The sequence below is a fragment of the Tachysurus fulvidraco genome, chromosome 14 (genome assembly GCF_022655615.1).
Source record: "Tachysurus fulvidraco isolate hzauxx_2018 chromosome 14, HZAU_PFXX_2.0, whole genome shotgun sequence".
NCBI classification, from domain to species: domain Eukaryota; kingdom Metazoa; phylum Chordata; class Actinopteri; order Siluriformes; family Bagridae; genus Tachysurus; species Tachysurus fulvidraco.
The window spans coordinates 6149795-6168365 of NC_062531.1; the positions used below are offsets into that span (position 1 = coordinate 6149795).

Here is an 18571-nt window from a genome sequence, read left to right on the forward strand (position 1 = left end):
AAGAAGGTAGGACTATAAACATCACCTTTGTTGAATATTACACTCTTCAATTATTAACACAAGCTCGTGAAGAAGTTTTAAACCAAATAACTGTCATGGGCTTGCCTGATAGAAGTTCAAGATATATAAATGAGCGGTTATAAGGTTAGTCTTTAAGTTGGGATGGCCTAGATGTTGTTGCAGTGCTCGCACACATACACTACTGTATACAGCACCTGATATCTTTGTTCTTGCATCTTTGTTCTTCCTCAGGTACTTGTCAGGACAGGTACTTAAATATGGCAAGAGACAGAATATGTACTAGAACGTTACTGTTGAATTTCCTTAATTTAGATCCTAACACTATGATAAGGAGGACATTTCTAGAAAATTACAGTTTTGCTACAGCTAACATGACATTTCTGTCAGTAGCAGTTAAACAGCAATGACTTGTCTTGTCTTGTTGATGCATGTTGCTTCAGAAAAAAAAAGCCTCCAAATTATTTGGCTAATTTAGCTAGCTAGCTTTGTTTGCATAGTTTAATTCTGGGTCTAATTCTTATTTAATACTTATTTAATTCTCCTACAATACTTTTTTTTTATAGCACATACCTACATGTATTTTGCATAGCTAACTAGCTTATATTTCATTAAGAAATGTTTTAGCAACACTGCCATGAACCTGTTTGCACCTAGTAGTAACATTTTTAGTAACTTGTACATTTTCTAATCAGCTACTGTATTTACTTCAAACGATATCCTCGAAATAGATTAGCTTGCAAATTACTTACTTAGACTTTTAAGTCAAAAGTCTTCAATGTGTTTGCCTACAAAAAGCTCATATTAAATTTATCAAATTTTTAAAGTTAACAAACCCTAACTATAAATTGGGGAGTTTCTATGTTTACCTTGAATTCCTGTTAGGTATCTACTGTTGTCATGATCAGCACACCTGCCTCACCTCCGCACCCACAACGGAGAGAATCGTCTCCGGAGTATTAAGCGCTTCTGAACTACATCTCCCACAAACCACCACTCCTGTCATGATTACACCACAAGCTGCTTTCAATCACCTGTTTCCTATAAAGCATGAACTTGAACTCCGTTTCTCTGCGAAGTCTTGATTTGCTACGGCTATCATTCTGAGCGTTGTCTGATTGTTCCTGTTTCTGGTTTTTGATCTATTTCTGTATTTTGCCTCACGACTGATTTCTGCCTGCCCTGACCTTTTGCCTGTTGTTCTGACTACGTTTTTGCCTTACCTACACTGTCGTGTTTACCGGTACTGAACTCTGCCTGTTGTTTCCGAGATCATATATTAAAGCTGCAAATGGATCCTCAGTCTTACGACTCATCATTACAGAAGACTTCGCCACCAAGCGATCCAGCAGCCGTCTCTCAGCTTGCCACCCAGCTCTCCGCTCAAGCCCAGCAGCTCGCCGGACACCACCAACAACTAACGCGACTTACCTCGCTCATCGGAGAGCTCGCTGCGGCGTTACAAGGTCTGCGAGGCTCCGCTGCGGCTCCGAACCCTCCGGCACCGGCGCCCCGCCCGCCGGCGATCCAATCGCGACCCCAGCTGTCACCAGCCCGCGGCTCGCGTTTCCGGAAAAGTTTAACGGAGATCCTGGAAAATGCGGAGGTTTCTTAATGCAATGTCAGCTATTTGTGGCGCAACAACCGTCCCTGTATCCGACCGCCGCTAGCCGCGTAGCGTTTGTGTGCACGCTCCTCACCGGGAAAGCGCTGGAGTGGGCCACGGCGGTTTGGCAAGAGGATGGCTCCGCCTTCCCCACGTTTGAACACTTCCTCTCCCAATTCCGCGCTGTCTTCGAGCACTCCGCCACGGGTGAGAGCGCAGAGGAGCGTTTGTTGGCCGTATCTCAGGGCGACCGTCCCGCCACTGAGTACGCGCTGACATTCCGTACGCTCGCCGCCGAGACAGGTTGGGAGGAGCGACCCCTAAAGGTGATCTACCGCAAAGGGCTGCATCCGGGTCTACAAGCCGAGCTCGCCTGCCGTGATGAAGGGAGAGATTTGACGGAGTTCATTGACCTGTCCATCCGCATTGACAATTTGATGCGGACACGTCGACCTCCTACGCACACCGCCCGACACGCGCGCGAGACACTTCGCACAGCCCGACCGGCGGACCCCGAGCCCATGCAGCTCGACGCCACGCACCTCACGCCTGAGGAGAGAGCAAGACGCTTCCGCTTCCAACTCTGCCTCTACTGCGGAGAAGCCGGTCACAGACTGGTCGCCTGCCCCAACAAGCCGCCCGGCAGACGGAACACATCGGTGAATCCTGACCCGCTCATTCCTCAATCTTCGAACTGCGCGGTAGTACAAGTACAAGTTGAAATACGGGGGAAAATGATTAATCTGTCTGCTCTAATCGACTCCGGCGCCGCGGGCAATTTCATGTCAAGGGAGTTTGCGCAAGCCTATAACGTGCCAGTGATCCCATGTGCTTTTCCTTTGGCAGTGGAGGCGGTAGACGGCAGGCCGCTCAGTGAGGGCCACATCACGCACATCTCCAGGCGTCTCCGGCTGCAGGTGGGCCCTCACCATCAAGAATACCTGCCTTTCCACATCATCCGCTCCCCGCGTCACACCCTCATCCTAGGCTTCCCCTGGCTCCAACTTCACAACCCCGTCATCTCCTGGAGAGACCTGCACATCTCAAGCTGGGGCGAAGCATGCCACCGACACCAGCCACTGCCTCCGAAAACCCCACGACCCAACACCACGCTCTCTGTATGCTCCACTTCCACCACCTCTAATCTCCCAGCGGAATACCAAGACCTTTCGGCGGCCTTCAGCAAGACTCGGGCCACCGAACTGCCACCGCACCGGCCCAGTGACTGCGCCATAGAACTTCTGCCTGGATCCACTCCACCCAGAGGGAGAATCTTCCCGCTGTCGCAACCAGAGACGGCAGCCATGAAAACCTACATCGAGGAGGAGCTCCAGAAGGGCTTCATCCGACCCTCTGTCTCCCCGGCGTCCTCCGGGTTCTTCTTCGTGAAGAAAAAAGATGGAGGCCTCCGCCCATGCATTGACTACCGGGCTCTGAACGACATGACAGTCAAGTTCCGGTATCCTCTTCCCCTCGTGCCGTCGGCTCTCGAACAGCTCCGCCAGGCCCGATACTTCACGAAATTGGACTTACGCAGCGCTTACAACCTCATCCGGATCAGAGAGGGGGATGAATGGAAGACCGCCTTTTCGACCCAATCAGGCCATTATGAATATTTAGTCATGCCGTTCGGCCTTTCGAACAGTCCCGCGGTGTTCCAGTCATTCATTAATGACGTGTTCCGCGACATGCTGGACCGCTGGGTGGTCGTATACATCGATGACATCCTTATATATTCAGAGACCATGGAGGAACACACCCAGCACGTGCGGGCAGTCCTTAAACGTCTCATCCAACACCGTCTGTACGCCAAGGCCGAAAAATGCGAATTCCACCAGACCTCCACGACCTTCCTAGGCTACGTCATCTCAGCCGAGGGGGTCGCCATGGACGACTCCAAGGTGCGCGCAGTACTACAGTGGCCCCGACCACAGAGCCTGAAGGAGTTACAGCGCTTCCTGGGGTTCGCTAATTTCTATCGCCGCTTCATCCGTGGTTTCAGCACGATTGCGGCCCCGCTCACCTCGATGACCAAAAAAGCATCCACTCGGCTTACCTGGTCCCTTGAAGCTATAACGGCATTCCGGCGCTTGAAAGCGAGCTTCACCTCAGCTCCCATTCTCCACCACCCGGATCCAGACCGGCCGTTCATAGTAGAGGTGGACGCCTCTAATACGGGGGTGGGGGCCATACTGTCTCAACGCCAGGGCCCGGCCAACAAGATGTTCCCGTGTGCATACTTCTCTCGCAAGCTATCTCCGACGGAACGCAACTACGACGTGGGGGACCGAGAGCTGCTAGCCATGAAGGTAGCATTCGAGGAGTGGCGGCACTGGCTAGAGGGCGCGGTACACCCGTTCACCGTGCTCACCGACCACCGGAACTTGGAATACCTCCGCGCCGCCAAACGCCTGAATCCCCGTCAATCGAGGTGGGCCATGTTCTTCACGAGGTTCAGATTCACGGTGACCTACAGGCCGGGGACCAAGAATATCAAGGCCGATGCCCTGTCCCGCATGTTCCGTGAACCCGGCCCGGACACAAGCCCTGAACCCATCATCTCCGAAGCCCACATCCTCGCGCCCATCCAGTGGGACATCATGACGGAAATAACCCAGGCCAACGCCCACACACCACCACCTGCCAATTGCCCTCCATCCCGGACCTATGTGCCCGAGAACTGGCGCACGAACCTCCTGGAGCTCCTACACTCCAACCCCAGCGCCGGCCATCCCGGCATCACAGGCACCCTACACCTGGCTCAGAACCAGTTTTGGTGGCCGACTCTAGCCACAGACGTGCGCGAATTCGTCCGAGCCTGTACAATCTGCAATACCTCTAAGCCCTCTCATCAGCTCCCCGCGGGCTTACTGCTTCCTCTGCCCACGCCTCAACGCCCCTGGTCCCACATTGCAATTGACTTTGTCGTGTCCGACCGCGGTCCCCAGTTCACCTCACGAGTCTGGGCGGCATTCTTCAAACAGCTCAACGTGAACATCTGCCTCACCTCGGGGTACCACCCGCAAGCCAACGGACAGACGGAACGGTTGAACCAAGATCTCGTCCGGTTCCTACGCTCCTACTGCCACGATAACCAGACCGACTGGAGCACATACTTGATGTGGGCTGAGTATGCTCAGAATTCTCTCCTCAAACCCGCCACGGGTCTAACCCCATTCCAGTGCGTCCTGGGATTTCAACCTCCTTTGTTCCCCTGGTCCGACACACCCTCGGACCTACCGGCCGTTGACGAGTGGTTTCGTCGCAGTGGGGACACATGGAGCGCGGCGCACCGGCAGCTACGGCGAGCCATTCGCAGGCAAAAGACACAGGCCGACAGACGCCGCCGTGAGCACCCCGACTACCAACCCGGACAGTGGGTCTGGCTGTCCACCCGTGACCTCCGCCTCCGTCTGCCCTGTCGTAAGCTCAGCCCACGGTTTGTGGGCCCATTCCGCATCATCAGACGGATTAATCCAGTCTCCTACCGCCTGGCACTACCCCCGTCATACCGCGTATCTCCCACCTTTCACGCCTCACTTCTGAAACCCGCGGAGAGACCACCGAGAGACCCAGAAACCTCCGCCGAACCACCAGCACCCCTCTTGGTCGACGAGGGAGAGGCATACCAGGTCCACGAATTGCTGGACTCCAGGCGCCGACGGGGCCGCCTGGAATACCTAGCCGACTGGGTGGGGTACGGCCCGGAAGAACGCTCCTGGGTCAAGGCAGGGGACATCCTGGACCCTTCACTCACCACTGACTTCCACCTACGCCACCCAGACAGGCCCGCTCCCCGGTCTCGTGGTAGACCTCGACGTCGCACACGTCCTCGCGTCAGGAGCCGCTCGCAGGGGGGGGGCTCTGTCATGATCAGCACACCTGCCTCACCTCCGCACCCACAACGGAGAGAATCGTCTCCGGAGTATTAAGCGCTTCTGAACTACATCTCCCACAAACCACCACTCCTGTCATGATTACACCACAAGCTGCTTTCAATCACCTGTTTCCTATAAAGCATGAACTTGAACTCCGTTTCTCTGCGAAGTCTTGATTTGCTACGGCTATCATTCTGAGCGTTGTCTGATTGTTCCTGTTTCTGGTTTTTGATCTATTTCTGTATTTTGCCTCACGACTGATTTCTGCCTGCCCTGACCTTTTGCCTGTTGTTCTGACTACGTTTTTGCCTTACCTACACTGTCGTGTTTACCGGTACTGAACTCTGCCTGTTGTTTCCGAGATCATATATTAAAGCTGCAAATGGATCCTCAGTCTTACGACTCATCATTACAACTGTAGTTAGCTGAAATATTATATTTCAGCTTCTAGATTGAAAAAAATCCTGAAGTGCATCCTAAACCTCATCGATTTTGCTGAGGTTCATGATTTTCCATGATGCAAAAAATAAAAAAAAATAAAAATGAAAGCACAACAACTTTAAGGATGTAAAATGCCCTCTGAAGTATAAAGAAACAGGCGGGCTTCTAGATCAGGGATACACAGGTGCTTCTTAGGCAAGATTTTATTGTAGTGCAGGACGTACGACGTAAGGTATAAATAAAAGGTAAAAATATTTTAAGTCGGTCTAACGTGATGCTTTACTGAGCAAGGATGTCTCTTTTTTAAAATTCATTTGCCCTTAAATTTCTCCTGTCCTCGTTTTCCTTTCATTGCTTTATCAGACGGAGAAGCTTAGAGGCAAGGAAAGGAAGTAAGGAAAAGAAATGAGTGGGCACAATGTAAGAAATGAGCAAATTCTCAAGTTTCAATTTCAAATTTTCTACAATTTCTTACTTGCTGAGATTTGCAGTAAATATTTATATAATGCATATTTTCAGTTGTGTATGCTTAGATTATCAATCAATTCTTCAGGGAAGCTTTGGTTTATTGTAGTTTCAAAATACTGACTATATGTTGTTGTTTTTTCAGCTTAAAAATAAAATATACAGTATTTCCATAAATCAATAGTTATTAAAGTCATCATAGTTCTTTTGTTGTTTAGCTATTAGACATTAAGACACTCTGGCACATTTTAGTTTATGTAAGGAAAACACATAAAGAATGAAAGAAACACACACAACAAACTTCAGAATTAAATTACGAGTGTCTTGCAGGACAGGAGCAATAAACATCTGGCATCACAGAAACGACACTAATCCAAAATACTAACTCGGATCTGCCTAAAGCACTACTTCCCTAAGCAGAGCTAGTATATTAAAAACACCATCGGAAACTTACTATTATTAAAAATGTCACCCTAAAGAAAGCTACTTTAATTGAAAGCACCAGCCTGAAGCTATTTTTATTCAATAGGCCACATTAAATCAACACTAATCCATCTAGCGGAGCAACTCAAGATGCTAATGTGGTCTCTGCAGCTCCCACCTGGATTGTTGGACAGCAGGTTCGGGACTGAAGAGCTGACTGCAGCCAGCGTGTCTCTAGAGGGTTTGATGTCTAGTCAGCAGAGTAGTTTGTGAGATTTTTAAACACGTAGATCAAATAGCAAGACCATTTTCCCATCAGGGGCATTTTAGCCTGACCTCAGCTATTCACGATAGACAAAGGGCACTAAGGACAAAGGCATTATTTTGAGTCTACATGGCTGGGGATGGGATCACGGCATACACAAACCTGAGCTGGCCTAGGACTCTAACGAGTCCTGGAGTCTCCCTGGCGTTTAAGGGAGTACCGTTGCTAAGCAGTACATTGGGATTCGCAAAGCACAGCCCACAGCGTGCCCATCGCCTCCTACCACTTCCTGTGCCCAGGCATACTGATGTTTTATTAAAGCCGCGCCCTACCCCAGGGCTTCATAATTAAACCATGGCTTAAGCCACAGACTGCCAATTGTGCATTACAAAACCCGCCCACTCATCTAACTCCCACAAATTACCGCATGTGTGCTGTTAGCTAATAGCAAAGACCTCTCATTATGCTGTTACTTTGTTTACCAACGCTAGGCTGTGTAAAAAAAAGACTCGCTTGTGTAGTGAACTACTGGATTAATTACAGAGAAGCTATTTAGACAGAGAAGTAGTGTGCTATTGTGCTTCTGTTCAAATTGCAACAAATTGTGTACAGTAATTTAAACTACATTAACACAGAAATCGTACGTTTCCTAAGCACAGTTTTTACTAGTATTTCACGTACAAAAAAGGTGAATTTTATAAGTAAAGCATGCATATGCACTTTTTCTGACAGTAATCATTACGCTATTAGTGTATGTCTGATTTTCAGTCTGCATGCATGAATTGATGTTGAGTATCACTATCTGTATATATTTAGTGCTACAAACATTCATAAATTTACATTTATGGCATTATGGCAGACACCCTTATCAAGAGCTACATACAATTTTTTTCTCATTTTATACAACACAGGGCTAAGGTGCTGGACTAACGCTGCTGGGCCCCTGAGCAAGGCCCTTAACCCTCTGTTGTATAAAATGAGAAAAAAATTGTATGTCGCTCTTGATAAGCGTGTCTGCTATAATGCCATAAATGTAAATTTATCACTATCTGTATATATTTAGTGCTACAAACATTCATAAATTTACATTTATGGCATTATGGCAGACACCCTTATCAAGAGCTACATACAATTTTTTTCTCATTTTATACAACTGAGGGTTAAGGGCCTTGCTCAGGGGCCCAGCAGCGTTAGTCCAGCACCTTAGCCAACACTGTTCCCCTGTAGCTGTATTCCAGTGTAGAGCTATTCATCTCTATTTACTTGTCTTTAAGGTTTTTATCTTCACTTGTCTTTAATGTCTTTAATGTTTTTCATCTTTATTGGACATTTTACATTTACTTTTTTTTTAAATTTCATTAAATAAGTAAATAATTAATTAAATAAATATATTCTATCTATCTATCTATCTATCTATCTATCTATCTATCTATCTATCTATCTATCTATCTATCTATCCAAATTCAAATTCTATTAGCCATATACACAATCATACACAAATAAAAAAGATTCAAATTTGTTATTTAAAAAAGTTAAATAAAATAAGAACGAAATTAGCTAATATATCTAAGAAAAGATATACGGTTTTGGATATATTCAGTCCTAGTGAACAGTTCAAATTTTGAGCAGATGCCATATGAGTTTTCTAAAAAATTATGTTAAAAGATGTTGACCTTGTATTTACTGTATATGTGAAATGATTGTATATCTGTTTACAGAAGATTACTGCAGGATGTAATTGGTTACATCTAAATCCATACAAATGAGTGCTGAGATGCTGGCATGAAACTGGTGTGTGTGTGTGTGTGTGTGTGTGTGTGTGTGTGGTGTGTGTGTGGTGTGTGTATGTGTGTGAAAGAGAGAGAAACAGAAAAAGCGAATATATATTTCAGGTCCTGTCCTGGTCTTGGTGTTCCGTAGAGCGGAGATTTGCCTGTGGAGCATGAGGAGGGCAAGCATATGGCCTGCAGGAGTGTGTAACGTGAGTCCTGGCACACTTCAGATCCCCTCTCGTCCCAACAACCACCACCATCTGCCACTATGATAGAATGGTGACAAAAAAGAAAGGCCCTGGCATCCGCAGCTCTTCCGGCCTCTCCGTGATTCCCACAATTACAAACAAAGCACTTTAAACAAGGCATTCACACTCTGACTGTGTGAATGAGAGAATGTGTGTGTGTGTGTGTGTGTGTGTGTGTGTGTGTGTGTGTGTGTGTGTGTGTGTGTGTGTGTGTGTGTGTGTGTGTGTCTTTGCAGGTATGTCTGGTTTTTTTTGGATGTCATGTTCACTTGCATGGTGTGCAACCAGATCAGAAAACAAACAGCTTGAGCAATGCAAAAATAGCTAATAAGTGAGAGGTGTGAAAATCGGTCATGACCGAGAGGATTCACCGATACACAGAGCACAAAAAATTCCAAAACAAAATTGATGACCAAGAGTCACCCTTGCTTCCGTGGATAATCTCACGTGGATAACTGTGGATGTGTTCCTGAAAACCACCTCTGTAATCATTAAGAATGTTCTGTGGTCATCCGAGTGAACATCATTCTCTTTGTTTATACTGTAACCATTTATTATAAAGCTTCTTTCTCATGATTTTTCTAAAAGTTGCTCTCTAGCACTGTTGCTCTTTAAGGGTTCTAAGTATAGTCAGAGGTGGTGTGAGTTTGGATGCACTGAAAATGTGCCACGGTTCATTCCGTCTTTGGCTCAAAGAACTCTCAAATACACTTCACCTAGAACGTTCACGGTTCCATTTACATAATAATAGACATCAGTTTGCCAAAACATGGGAATCCTTTATAAGGTGGGAGAAGCGGGATAGACCTGGAAGAAAGGGAGGTTGACTGAATTTGAGTGAGATCCAAAAAAGTGCCATTTTACCTTTGACTGTTCTTAGCAGTTGCTTTTATAGGTACAGTAGACTAAGATCATTGTATGCACGAATATATAATGATATATTTTTATATAGAGTATATATAGAGAGATATGTATATGCTCAATAATCACAGAGGGAAGATAACTTTTTTATCGATTTTTGTATGTTTAAAGAAAATACAGAGGACCTTTTGTTGTATGCCAAGTTTATCTGTTTTAAATAAGAACATGTCCTTGTGACTTGTTCAGGAAGTAAAGTAACCTGCGCATGTGTTGGAGCAGATGACGACATTATTAGTTTCCACAACACGTGTAACACAATGAGTGACAGGGGAACGATGTGGAACAGAAGAGATGAGGCATAAAGGTGAAACAGGAACTCAAAACCTTCCTGGATTTGTAGTTCTGCCTTTAGACGGTTACTTAAATTGTGCTTACTATTATCTGTCAAAATACAGGCATTGCTTTGTGCATGAATAAAACTACCCATAGTATGTTGAATATTTGACTCATTATGCCTCAACCATTTCTCAAATAAACTCTTCATACAATATAACTTCTTCATATTAAAGCTGTTCCTCAGAATCTAACTCAAATTTCACACTTATTCCATATTACTAAATGGTGATTTGACATAAACAGGCAGTATTTGTGCGAACGTGGATCTCGCTGCTCTAATTCCCAATGACAAGATCTTGGTGAAGTTATTCCCTAAACAGCAGAAGACACCAGGCACCATGAACACCCTTGCCTTGAAGATGTATGAGTTATTTTGGGTCTGATGGGAGGCCCACAAGATTAATAAACATTCATCATCCCAACTTCAAATCATTCTCATCCCGTCTGTTTCTCTCTGTCTCTCTCTCTGTCTCTCTCTCCCTTTCTCTCTCTCCTTTAGGAGTAAGGATTGAGAATGTTTCTGTCACAGCACACCTTGGAGAGCCTCAATCCTCAATCCAGAGCTATGAATGATGGATGAGATTATACCATATAGTGTGTTGCTTAAACTTCCATAAATAAAAAAAAACTAGATAAATGATGGATGCCTCACAGGAAACCTTTGAATCAAACATTTATGTTCTTTAATACGTTTTTATGTGGACTGGCATTTGGCAGTCCATCATGGGTTCTACAGCGATAGCTGGCTTGGTAAAAGTGTTTCAGTGGAGTTGAGAGCCAGACAGTCTGTCAAATAGGATAGAATAAATTAATTGCTGTTTGAGATGCAATGAAATGGGAGGGTTGTATTCCGTGTGTTCCCAACATGCTGCAATTTCCCAACATGCTGCAATTTGAATAAAGCTTGGGGCAGCAAAGTGGTTACTCTGACCTGCAGCTCAGGTTACTGTGTTGGAGCTTCTCATTGTCTTCCAATGTCTACATGGGCTTCTTTAAAGTTCTCAGGATTCTTTCCACCTCCCAGGTATGAACAAATTTCTGCATCCCAGGTGATCCACAGTGCTTCCCTGACCAGGACATGTAGTTGCTCTGGATAAAGGTGTCCGCTAAATGCTAATGAATCAATGAATCAATGATGACTCTTTAGACCAAAAATGATTCTATAATTCTAAAATGATTCACATTGATTCACTTATTCAGTTATTGTTAGGACAGAGCTCACACATTTTGTTTCTTCTTCATAAAATCCAAATCAGTTACAAACATCTGACAAAGAGTTTGTCCATCAACAAATCTGATAACCTCCTAAAACTTGACAGTTCCTACCAAACTTACGTCTAAATTAAGTTTCACCATCACATTTGGTTGAATCTTGCAGGCTGAAATGATCATTTGGGTAAAAAAACTATTTTATATATATATACATATATACATATATATACACGTTAATATTTATATATATATTTATATAGATATATTAATATCTATATATTAATATAATATATTTATTATATTTATATGTATATATAAATATCTATGAAATCTGATTAAAGTCCTGTAATAGTTCTGTCTGAAAGCAAATCAAAATCTCTCTAACACACAACAAGACTGAGTCGATTCCTTATAGCAAGATCTTTGAATAACTACCTTACTCTGGGAACGTCAGCTCTCACAACTCTGATCTTGATACTTCACTGATCCGGTCACCTCTCTAGTTTAGAATCAGCATTGGACTGTTCCATAATTTATAAGGACAAATGAGGTGATGTGTCATTGTTCAATAGTTCACGCACGACAAAATGAAAAAGAACCGTTCTCACCTTGGGGCTTAAAAATATTTGGAGCCATCATGAAACTTTAAGCATTCAAAGGCCTTCTTGCATGCATCCAACCAACAGGCCTCATGTGGGAAATCATTGTGGCATTGAAAAACAGGAAGCTAAAACAATGCACCACACACACACACACACACACACACACACACACACACACACACACACACACACACACACACACACACACACACACTCAAAATGCCACAAACACCACTTGCATGGTGCTGCATTTGGTGCAATAATATTGTTCTAATTCTTAAAGCCCCGATTTCGATGGAATTACACAAGCACGTAAATGTTATTTCATAAAAATAATAATTAAAAAAACATTTATGAAAACATGCCACTGGTTCATATGTGTGTGTGTCAGGTATATACTGTATAAGTATTCTCAAAGCGATAGACACTGGCGTACTGAACATAAATCTTCTGACTCCCTTTCAAGATCAAGTCGTATTCAAGGTCACAAGTATAGTGACAAATTAATACAAAAAACTCCACACAGCAGTATTCAATATTCAGACCACAGAATTATCTCCTCTTTAGTTACACCTTTTGAGTGAAGTGGGCAAGGAAGAGAGTAAAAAAAAATCATGTCTCTTTTATTCTGACTATATATTATGGCAGGTTGCTTGCAAGACAACTTATAAGTGACTTTGTACTATATATGATGGCAAATTCTTTATTTTTTTTTATTATTATTTATGATGATTGATATTGATCTATTGTTATTATTCGTAACGATTCGCCTAATTTATTCTTATTAAATATAGAGTTATTTCTGTTCTTTTGATGTAAATGGTGTACATTAAAATAAATGATCAGGTTCAGAACAATTTAAAAGTAGTACTAAAGTACCCTAAATTTAGCATTGGACAGTAGCATGAGTGCAAAATTGGAACAAATACGGATCAGAAATTAATGCAGAAATTAATGATGAGAGAGAAAAATGAGCCCTAACGAAATGATCAACAATCCCATGTTAAACCAAGAAACTACACTCAAAGCCTCTTCTCTCAGATTGATTTCTTTTTTCTGCTGACTTTCAGGGTTTGATTCTTTATGTTTTATCACCTTGAGTAAAGTACAGCATGTGTGTCCTGCTAATGCACTGCTGCTATAACCCGAAAGTGGTGGAAGCTCCGTGGCTCTGGGGATTGTGGGAGACCACAGCAGTGCACACAGCTGTAATAAAGTGCTTCCATTGTTGAGCTTCTGTCATCTGTCAGGGGTCAGGGGTCAGCATGAGAAACTGCCCACAGTCACAATTTGATGCTCTGTTGTATATACCGTTGCAGTAGCTAAGGCACTGAAATGGACAAATAAAAGGTCCCTCGTATCTCTCTCTCTCTCTCTCTCTCTCTCTCTCTCTCTCTCTCTCTCTCTCTCTCTCTCTCTCTCTCTCTCTCTCTCTCTCTCTCTCTGTCTGTCTCGCTCTTTCTCTCCCACACTCACACTCACACCTACAACATACATGCCTACACAGTACAGACTACAGCTTCTACACCTCTACACCTCTGCTTTATAACACGATCCACAGAAAACTACACGTGATGTCAGCGAGCACATGTCCACTATCTGTCCGGTTGCAACAGCATGCACTTCTAACCTGTAACTGCGCTTTCAGAGGTGGCTCGCTATCTTGAATAAGAGCTGTGATGCTCAAGCCTGAGATATTTATAAGCCGAATAGAGACCTATCCTGAACCACTGTGGGTTTTAGTTGCCTGTGCAATCATGGTGAATGTGACAGCAGGGTTGACACATGCTGTACCAGTCTGACACTCTGGATTAAACACAATTGTGCTGCCTCCTCTGTGCAGTCTCAATGTCTTTATAGGTAACAACATATATAAGCCCTTTCTAAGCCATTCATTTGCAGGGCTTTCTTAAACGAAAGATCAACGGTTGCATGCAGATCTGTTTTTGATGGAAGTTTTCCACAATACAATTTCACGTCCCTAAACATGATGCCGAACAAAACGAATGGTGATTGAAGATCTGACTGAGGATCTGGCTGCGCGAAAGACTACTTACTCTGTTACCATTTCCCCTAAAATACAATTGGTGGAGACACTAGGTGAAGAGAGGAGAAGAGAAGAGAAGAGAAGAGAAGAGAAGAGAAGAGAAGAGAAGAGAAGAGAAGAGAAGAGAAGAGGACACGATTCTGATACTTATTCCGGCCGACGAAGTGAATGGAATGGAAGGAAGGGAACTGGTCGTTCCTGTTCCTCTTCCGCTTCGCTGTCGCGTCGATGATCTGATCTGCGTACGGAATTCTCTTCCCCCCTTTCGTTCCTTTCCTCCTCGCCTCTCCCCCTTTTCTTCCCTCATCTCCTCTCGCTCTGCCTCTCCTCTCCTCTCCGATCCTCTTCTCTTATTTCCTCTCCTTTCCTTTCCTTTCCTTTCCTTTCCGGTACTTCCTTTCCTTTCCCTTTTCTCTTCGCTTCTCTTCTCTTTATTCTCTTCTCTTCTCTTCTCTTTCTCTCCCCCTTCCTTCCCTTATCCTTTTCCTCCTCGCCTTCCGCCCCATTTTCCTCCCTCCTCTCTTTCTCCTCTCTTCTTTCCTTTTCTCTTACTCTTCTCTTCTCGTCGCTCTTCTCCTTCTCCTTCTCTTCCTATACTCTCTTCTCTTCTCTCCCCCCTTCTTCCTTCCTTTCCTTTCTCCTCCTCCTCCTCTACCTCTTCCTTCCCTCCTCTCCTCGTCCTCTCCTCTCCTCTCCTCTCTCTCTCCTCTCCTCTCCTCTCCTCTCCTCGCCTTCCTTCCTCTCTCTCTTCTCGTCTCTTCTCTTCTCTTCTGCTTCTCTTCTCTTCTCTTCCTCTTCTCTTCTCTTCCTTCTCCTTCTTCCTTCTCTTCTCTGCTCCTCCCTTCCTTCTCCTTCTCCTCCTCTCCCTCCTTCTCCTTCCTCTCCTCTCTCTCCTCCCCCTCTCCTCTCCTCCCTCTCCCTCCTCTCCTCTCCTCTCCTCTCCTCTCTCGCCTCTCCTCTCCCTCTCCTCCCATCTCCCTCCTCTCCTCTCCTCTCCTCTCCTCGTCCCTCCTCTCCTCTCCTATCCTCTCCTCGTCCCGTCCTTACCTCTTCGCCTCTCCTCTCCCTCGCCTCTCCTCTCCTCTCCTCTCCTCTCCCCCTCTCCCTTCCTCTCCTCTCCTCTCCTCTCCTCTCCTCTCCGCTCCGCTCCCCCTCTCCCTTCCTCTCCTCTCGCTCCTCTCGTCTCATCTCCTCTCGTCTCCTCTCCTCTCCTATCCTCTCGTCTTCTCCTCTCGTCTCCTCTCCTCTCCTATCCTCTCCTCTCCTCTCCTCTTCTCTCCTCTCCTCCACCTCTTCCTTCCGCTCCTCTCCTCTCCTCGTCCTCTCCTCTCCGCTCCATCTCCCCTACTCCTTCCTCTCCTCTCCGTCTCCTCTCCTCTCCTCTCCTGCTCCTCTCCTCTCCTCTCCCCCTCTCCCTATCCTCTCCTCTCCTCTCCTCTCCTCTCCTCGCTTCTCCTCTCCTCTCCCCCTCTCCCTTCATCTGCTCTCATCTCCTCTTCCTATCCCTCGCGCCCTCCTCTCCTCTCTGAGAAGAGAATGAGAGAAAACTAACCATCGAATCAAATTACGTTAAAATACATAACTATAATGTTTAGTTGAAAAAAATTTAAAAACAGCCGGTTATTTCATTTAAGAAGAAATTATAGCATGAACAGATATGAGAAAAGAAAACACTGGGGAAATATAAATATAGAAATATACATTGATGACATACATACATTGATTCCTTTTCAGGTCATTCATTAACTTAATTATTGACTTCACAACTGCACATAATTTCTGACCAAAACGAATAACAACCAACCTTTATTTCTTTTATTCAAAAAGACTCAAACTAAATCCAAGCACAAAAATCAACAAAAAGTGATGGAAGTGATAAATTGCGAGTCACCTTTATTCCCCATGAGAAGCCTTTATATACCTGATATATTACACCTTCCCTCATAGACTATTACTATGTAAGACAAAGGAACTGTGGAAAAATGTACGACAGGTGAATTCCACTTAAAGTTACAGACAAAAAAAAAAAAGAAACAGGAATAATCATGCAGAAATATTGGGACAAAGCAAACACAAGCACAACGAGTCAAAACCCAGATCAGAATTTGTTTTACTTACTGCCGAGAGTGCCTGCCGCCTCACCTGCAAGACAAGAGCAAGGGTTTTATGAGTATTAAATAAAATCATTTTACTGTAAATATCATTTATTCAGACGGAACAACGGAAACTAGCACGTTTCACCATTTGCTGATTGAGTGAAAAGTGCTCTGGTGTAATCCAACGCTCTCTCAAAGCCCATAGGGTCTCCTACTGAACTCCAGAATTTGCTTGTGCAGCAATATCTGCACTCACAGCGATCCGTTAAATACTGACAACACGGGTCTGACCTGCTTTTCGTATCCTGATATAACAACCAGACGCTCACGTAGGCTCTAAAATAAAACAGACTGCTGTTTGTTTTTTCCATTTTATGCTGTAGCCCTAATTTACTAAGGGTGCATCTCAATCAGCTCCCTATAGCGTTGTATACTGATTTTCCTACAGTAGCAGACTGTATTGTATTGTTATTTTATTCTTTACTTGCTGGATGTGTCATGTTCAAATCCCAAAAGAGACTGCCTATTTCACTGAGAATCATATCTGAGGTAATCTCCAAAAAAAAAAAAAAAAAAAAAATGTAATGAAGATGATATAAAGGATTTGTAGACACGAGTGTGTGTCTTTACATCTGGTACATCTGCTATTAAACCCACTACAAAAACAAAGCAGAATTTTTGGTAAAATGTGTTCAGGAAGGTAGAAACACACAAAAGAGACGAGGCAAGCGCACCAGTTCGTCTGCACACTAACTTTTACTAAATCAGGATCTATAAGAAAATGAAAGATACAGACTGTAGACGCGTAATTACACTGATCAGAGGAAAAAGCAATCGAACAGCTGACAAGACGACAAGGGTGCGAGGGAGCATCAGAGAGAGTTCTATAGAAATTGAAACAGGCAAGGGAGAACGAGTGAACAGCACTTGAAGAAAAACAGGAAGACCGAGTAACAAGGGAGCGAGAAGAAATGACAGAATTACTTTAATATTTTTTGAAGACACAGTCGCATCTTTATCTCTACATCTGACGCTAAGATGTGCCAGCAATTTCCTCAGAGTGAAAACGACAAGCCAGCGTTGAGTAAGCCACTCACTGATTGCACTGTGAAGTTGTGTGTGTGTGTGTGTGTGTGTGTTTGTGTGTGTGTACATTTTATACTTTCTTCCTGTCTGCCTGATTTTACCGTGACATGACCAGCTCTTACATTAAAGCTCATACAGCTTGTGTATTCATGCAGGTGTGCTAGTTATATTCCATAATCTTTTACCGCCATCTCTTTCTTATGTGTGTGTGTGTGTGTGTGTGTGTGTGCGTTTGTGTGTGTTTGACATGCACACAGTGCTTACAGGTGTTGGGTGATCCGTTGGGTGTGGGCAGGTACGAGCCGGATTTCCACGTCTTGGCCTTGAAGCCTCGCTCACAGCGAGCGCAGTCCTGCCCTGTGGTGTTGTGCTCGCAGTCACACTGGAGGCTACCGTCTCGGAACGTGCACTGTCCGGCGTGAAGGTTACACTTACACCTGTATACACACACACACAAACACAAACACACACACTTAGAGCAAAAGAAGGAGGCAAGCCAATTAACGCTCTGGCCGCAGCATTCCTGCCGTGCAGCCAAGGGCAAGGACTACCCTACAGAGGAAACCCTGCAATGGGTATTCACTCTTGTCCCCTGAGATATCTCATTAGCTCGCCTGTGTGGATGAAGCTACGTGCTAATTAGCTGAATAGGATACGGTAGTGAAAGTTCAGGCAGGGAGCTCCAGGAGGTGTAGCGGTTCTGCATGAAAATGAATAATCCGCAGGGGCGAATGCACTAGTTTTTCATGAGACGCCCTAAAGCTAAAGCAGTGAAGAGAGTCAGAGACACTAGTTACTGGGTACTAATGTGTTATTTGAAAGCACGCCGTGCTAAATGTTCTGTCTTCTGCAGGGTACAATTAATCACTCTAGGTCTATATTACAATTAGGTATTAGACTTTTCCTATTTGCAATGCACAAGGCTTGGGTGTCAATATGGTAGATTATAACAATGTGTGTTTACATCATACAACAGTTTCAACACATTTCCCTAAATAACAGAAATGTCTTTGCTTGAAACTCACTTTTAACATATGTCTTTATTGCTGAGGTTTTAAGCAACATATTCTATATGGCTGTGATTGGTTGTTACAAAAAAGACATGCCCATGGTTTCTCATTTTAAGATGACTTTGAGGAGCGTCGATGCCTCAGA

At 44.5% G+C, this 18571-nt stretch overlaps 1 protein-coding gene across 2 annotated transcripts in view; it reads right to left on the reverse strand.

Moving 5' to 3' along the window:
* ntng2a (netrin g2a) overlaps positions 1-18571 on the reverse strand; it is a 72931-nt gene that overhangs the window by 10785 nt on the left and 43575 nt on the right. For both annotated transcript variants that reach the window (XM_027133117.2, XM_047799989.1), the window contains exons 4-5: positions 17681-17853; positions 16353-16376 (exon numbers count right to left, since the gene is read on the reverse strand). In XM_027133117.2, coding sequence (XP_026988918.1) covers positions 16353-16376; positions 17681-17853 — 197 coding nt within the window. The remainder of the gene's footprint in view (positions 1-16352; positions 16377-17680; positions 17854-18571) is intronic.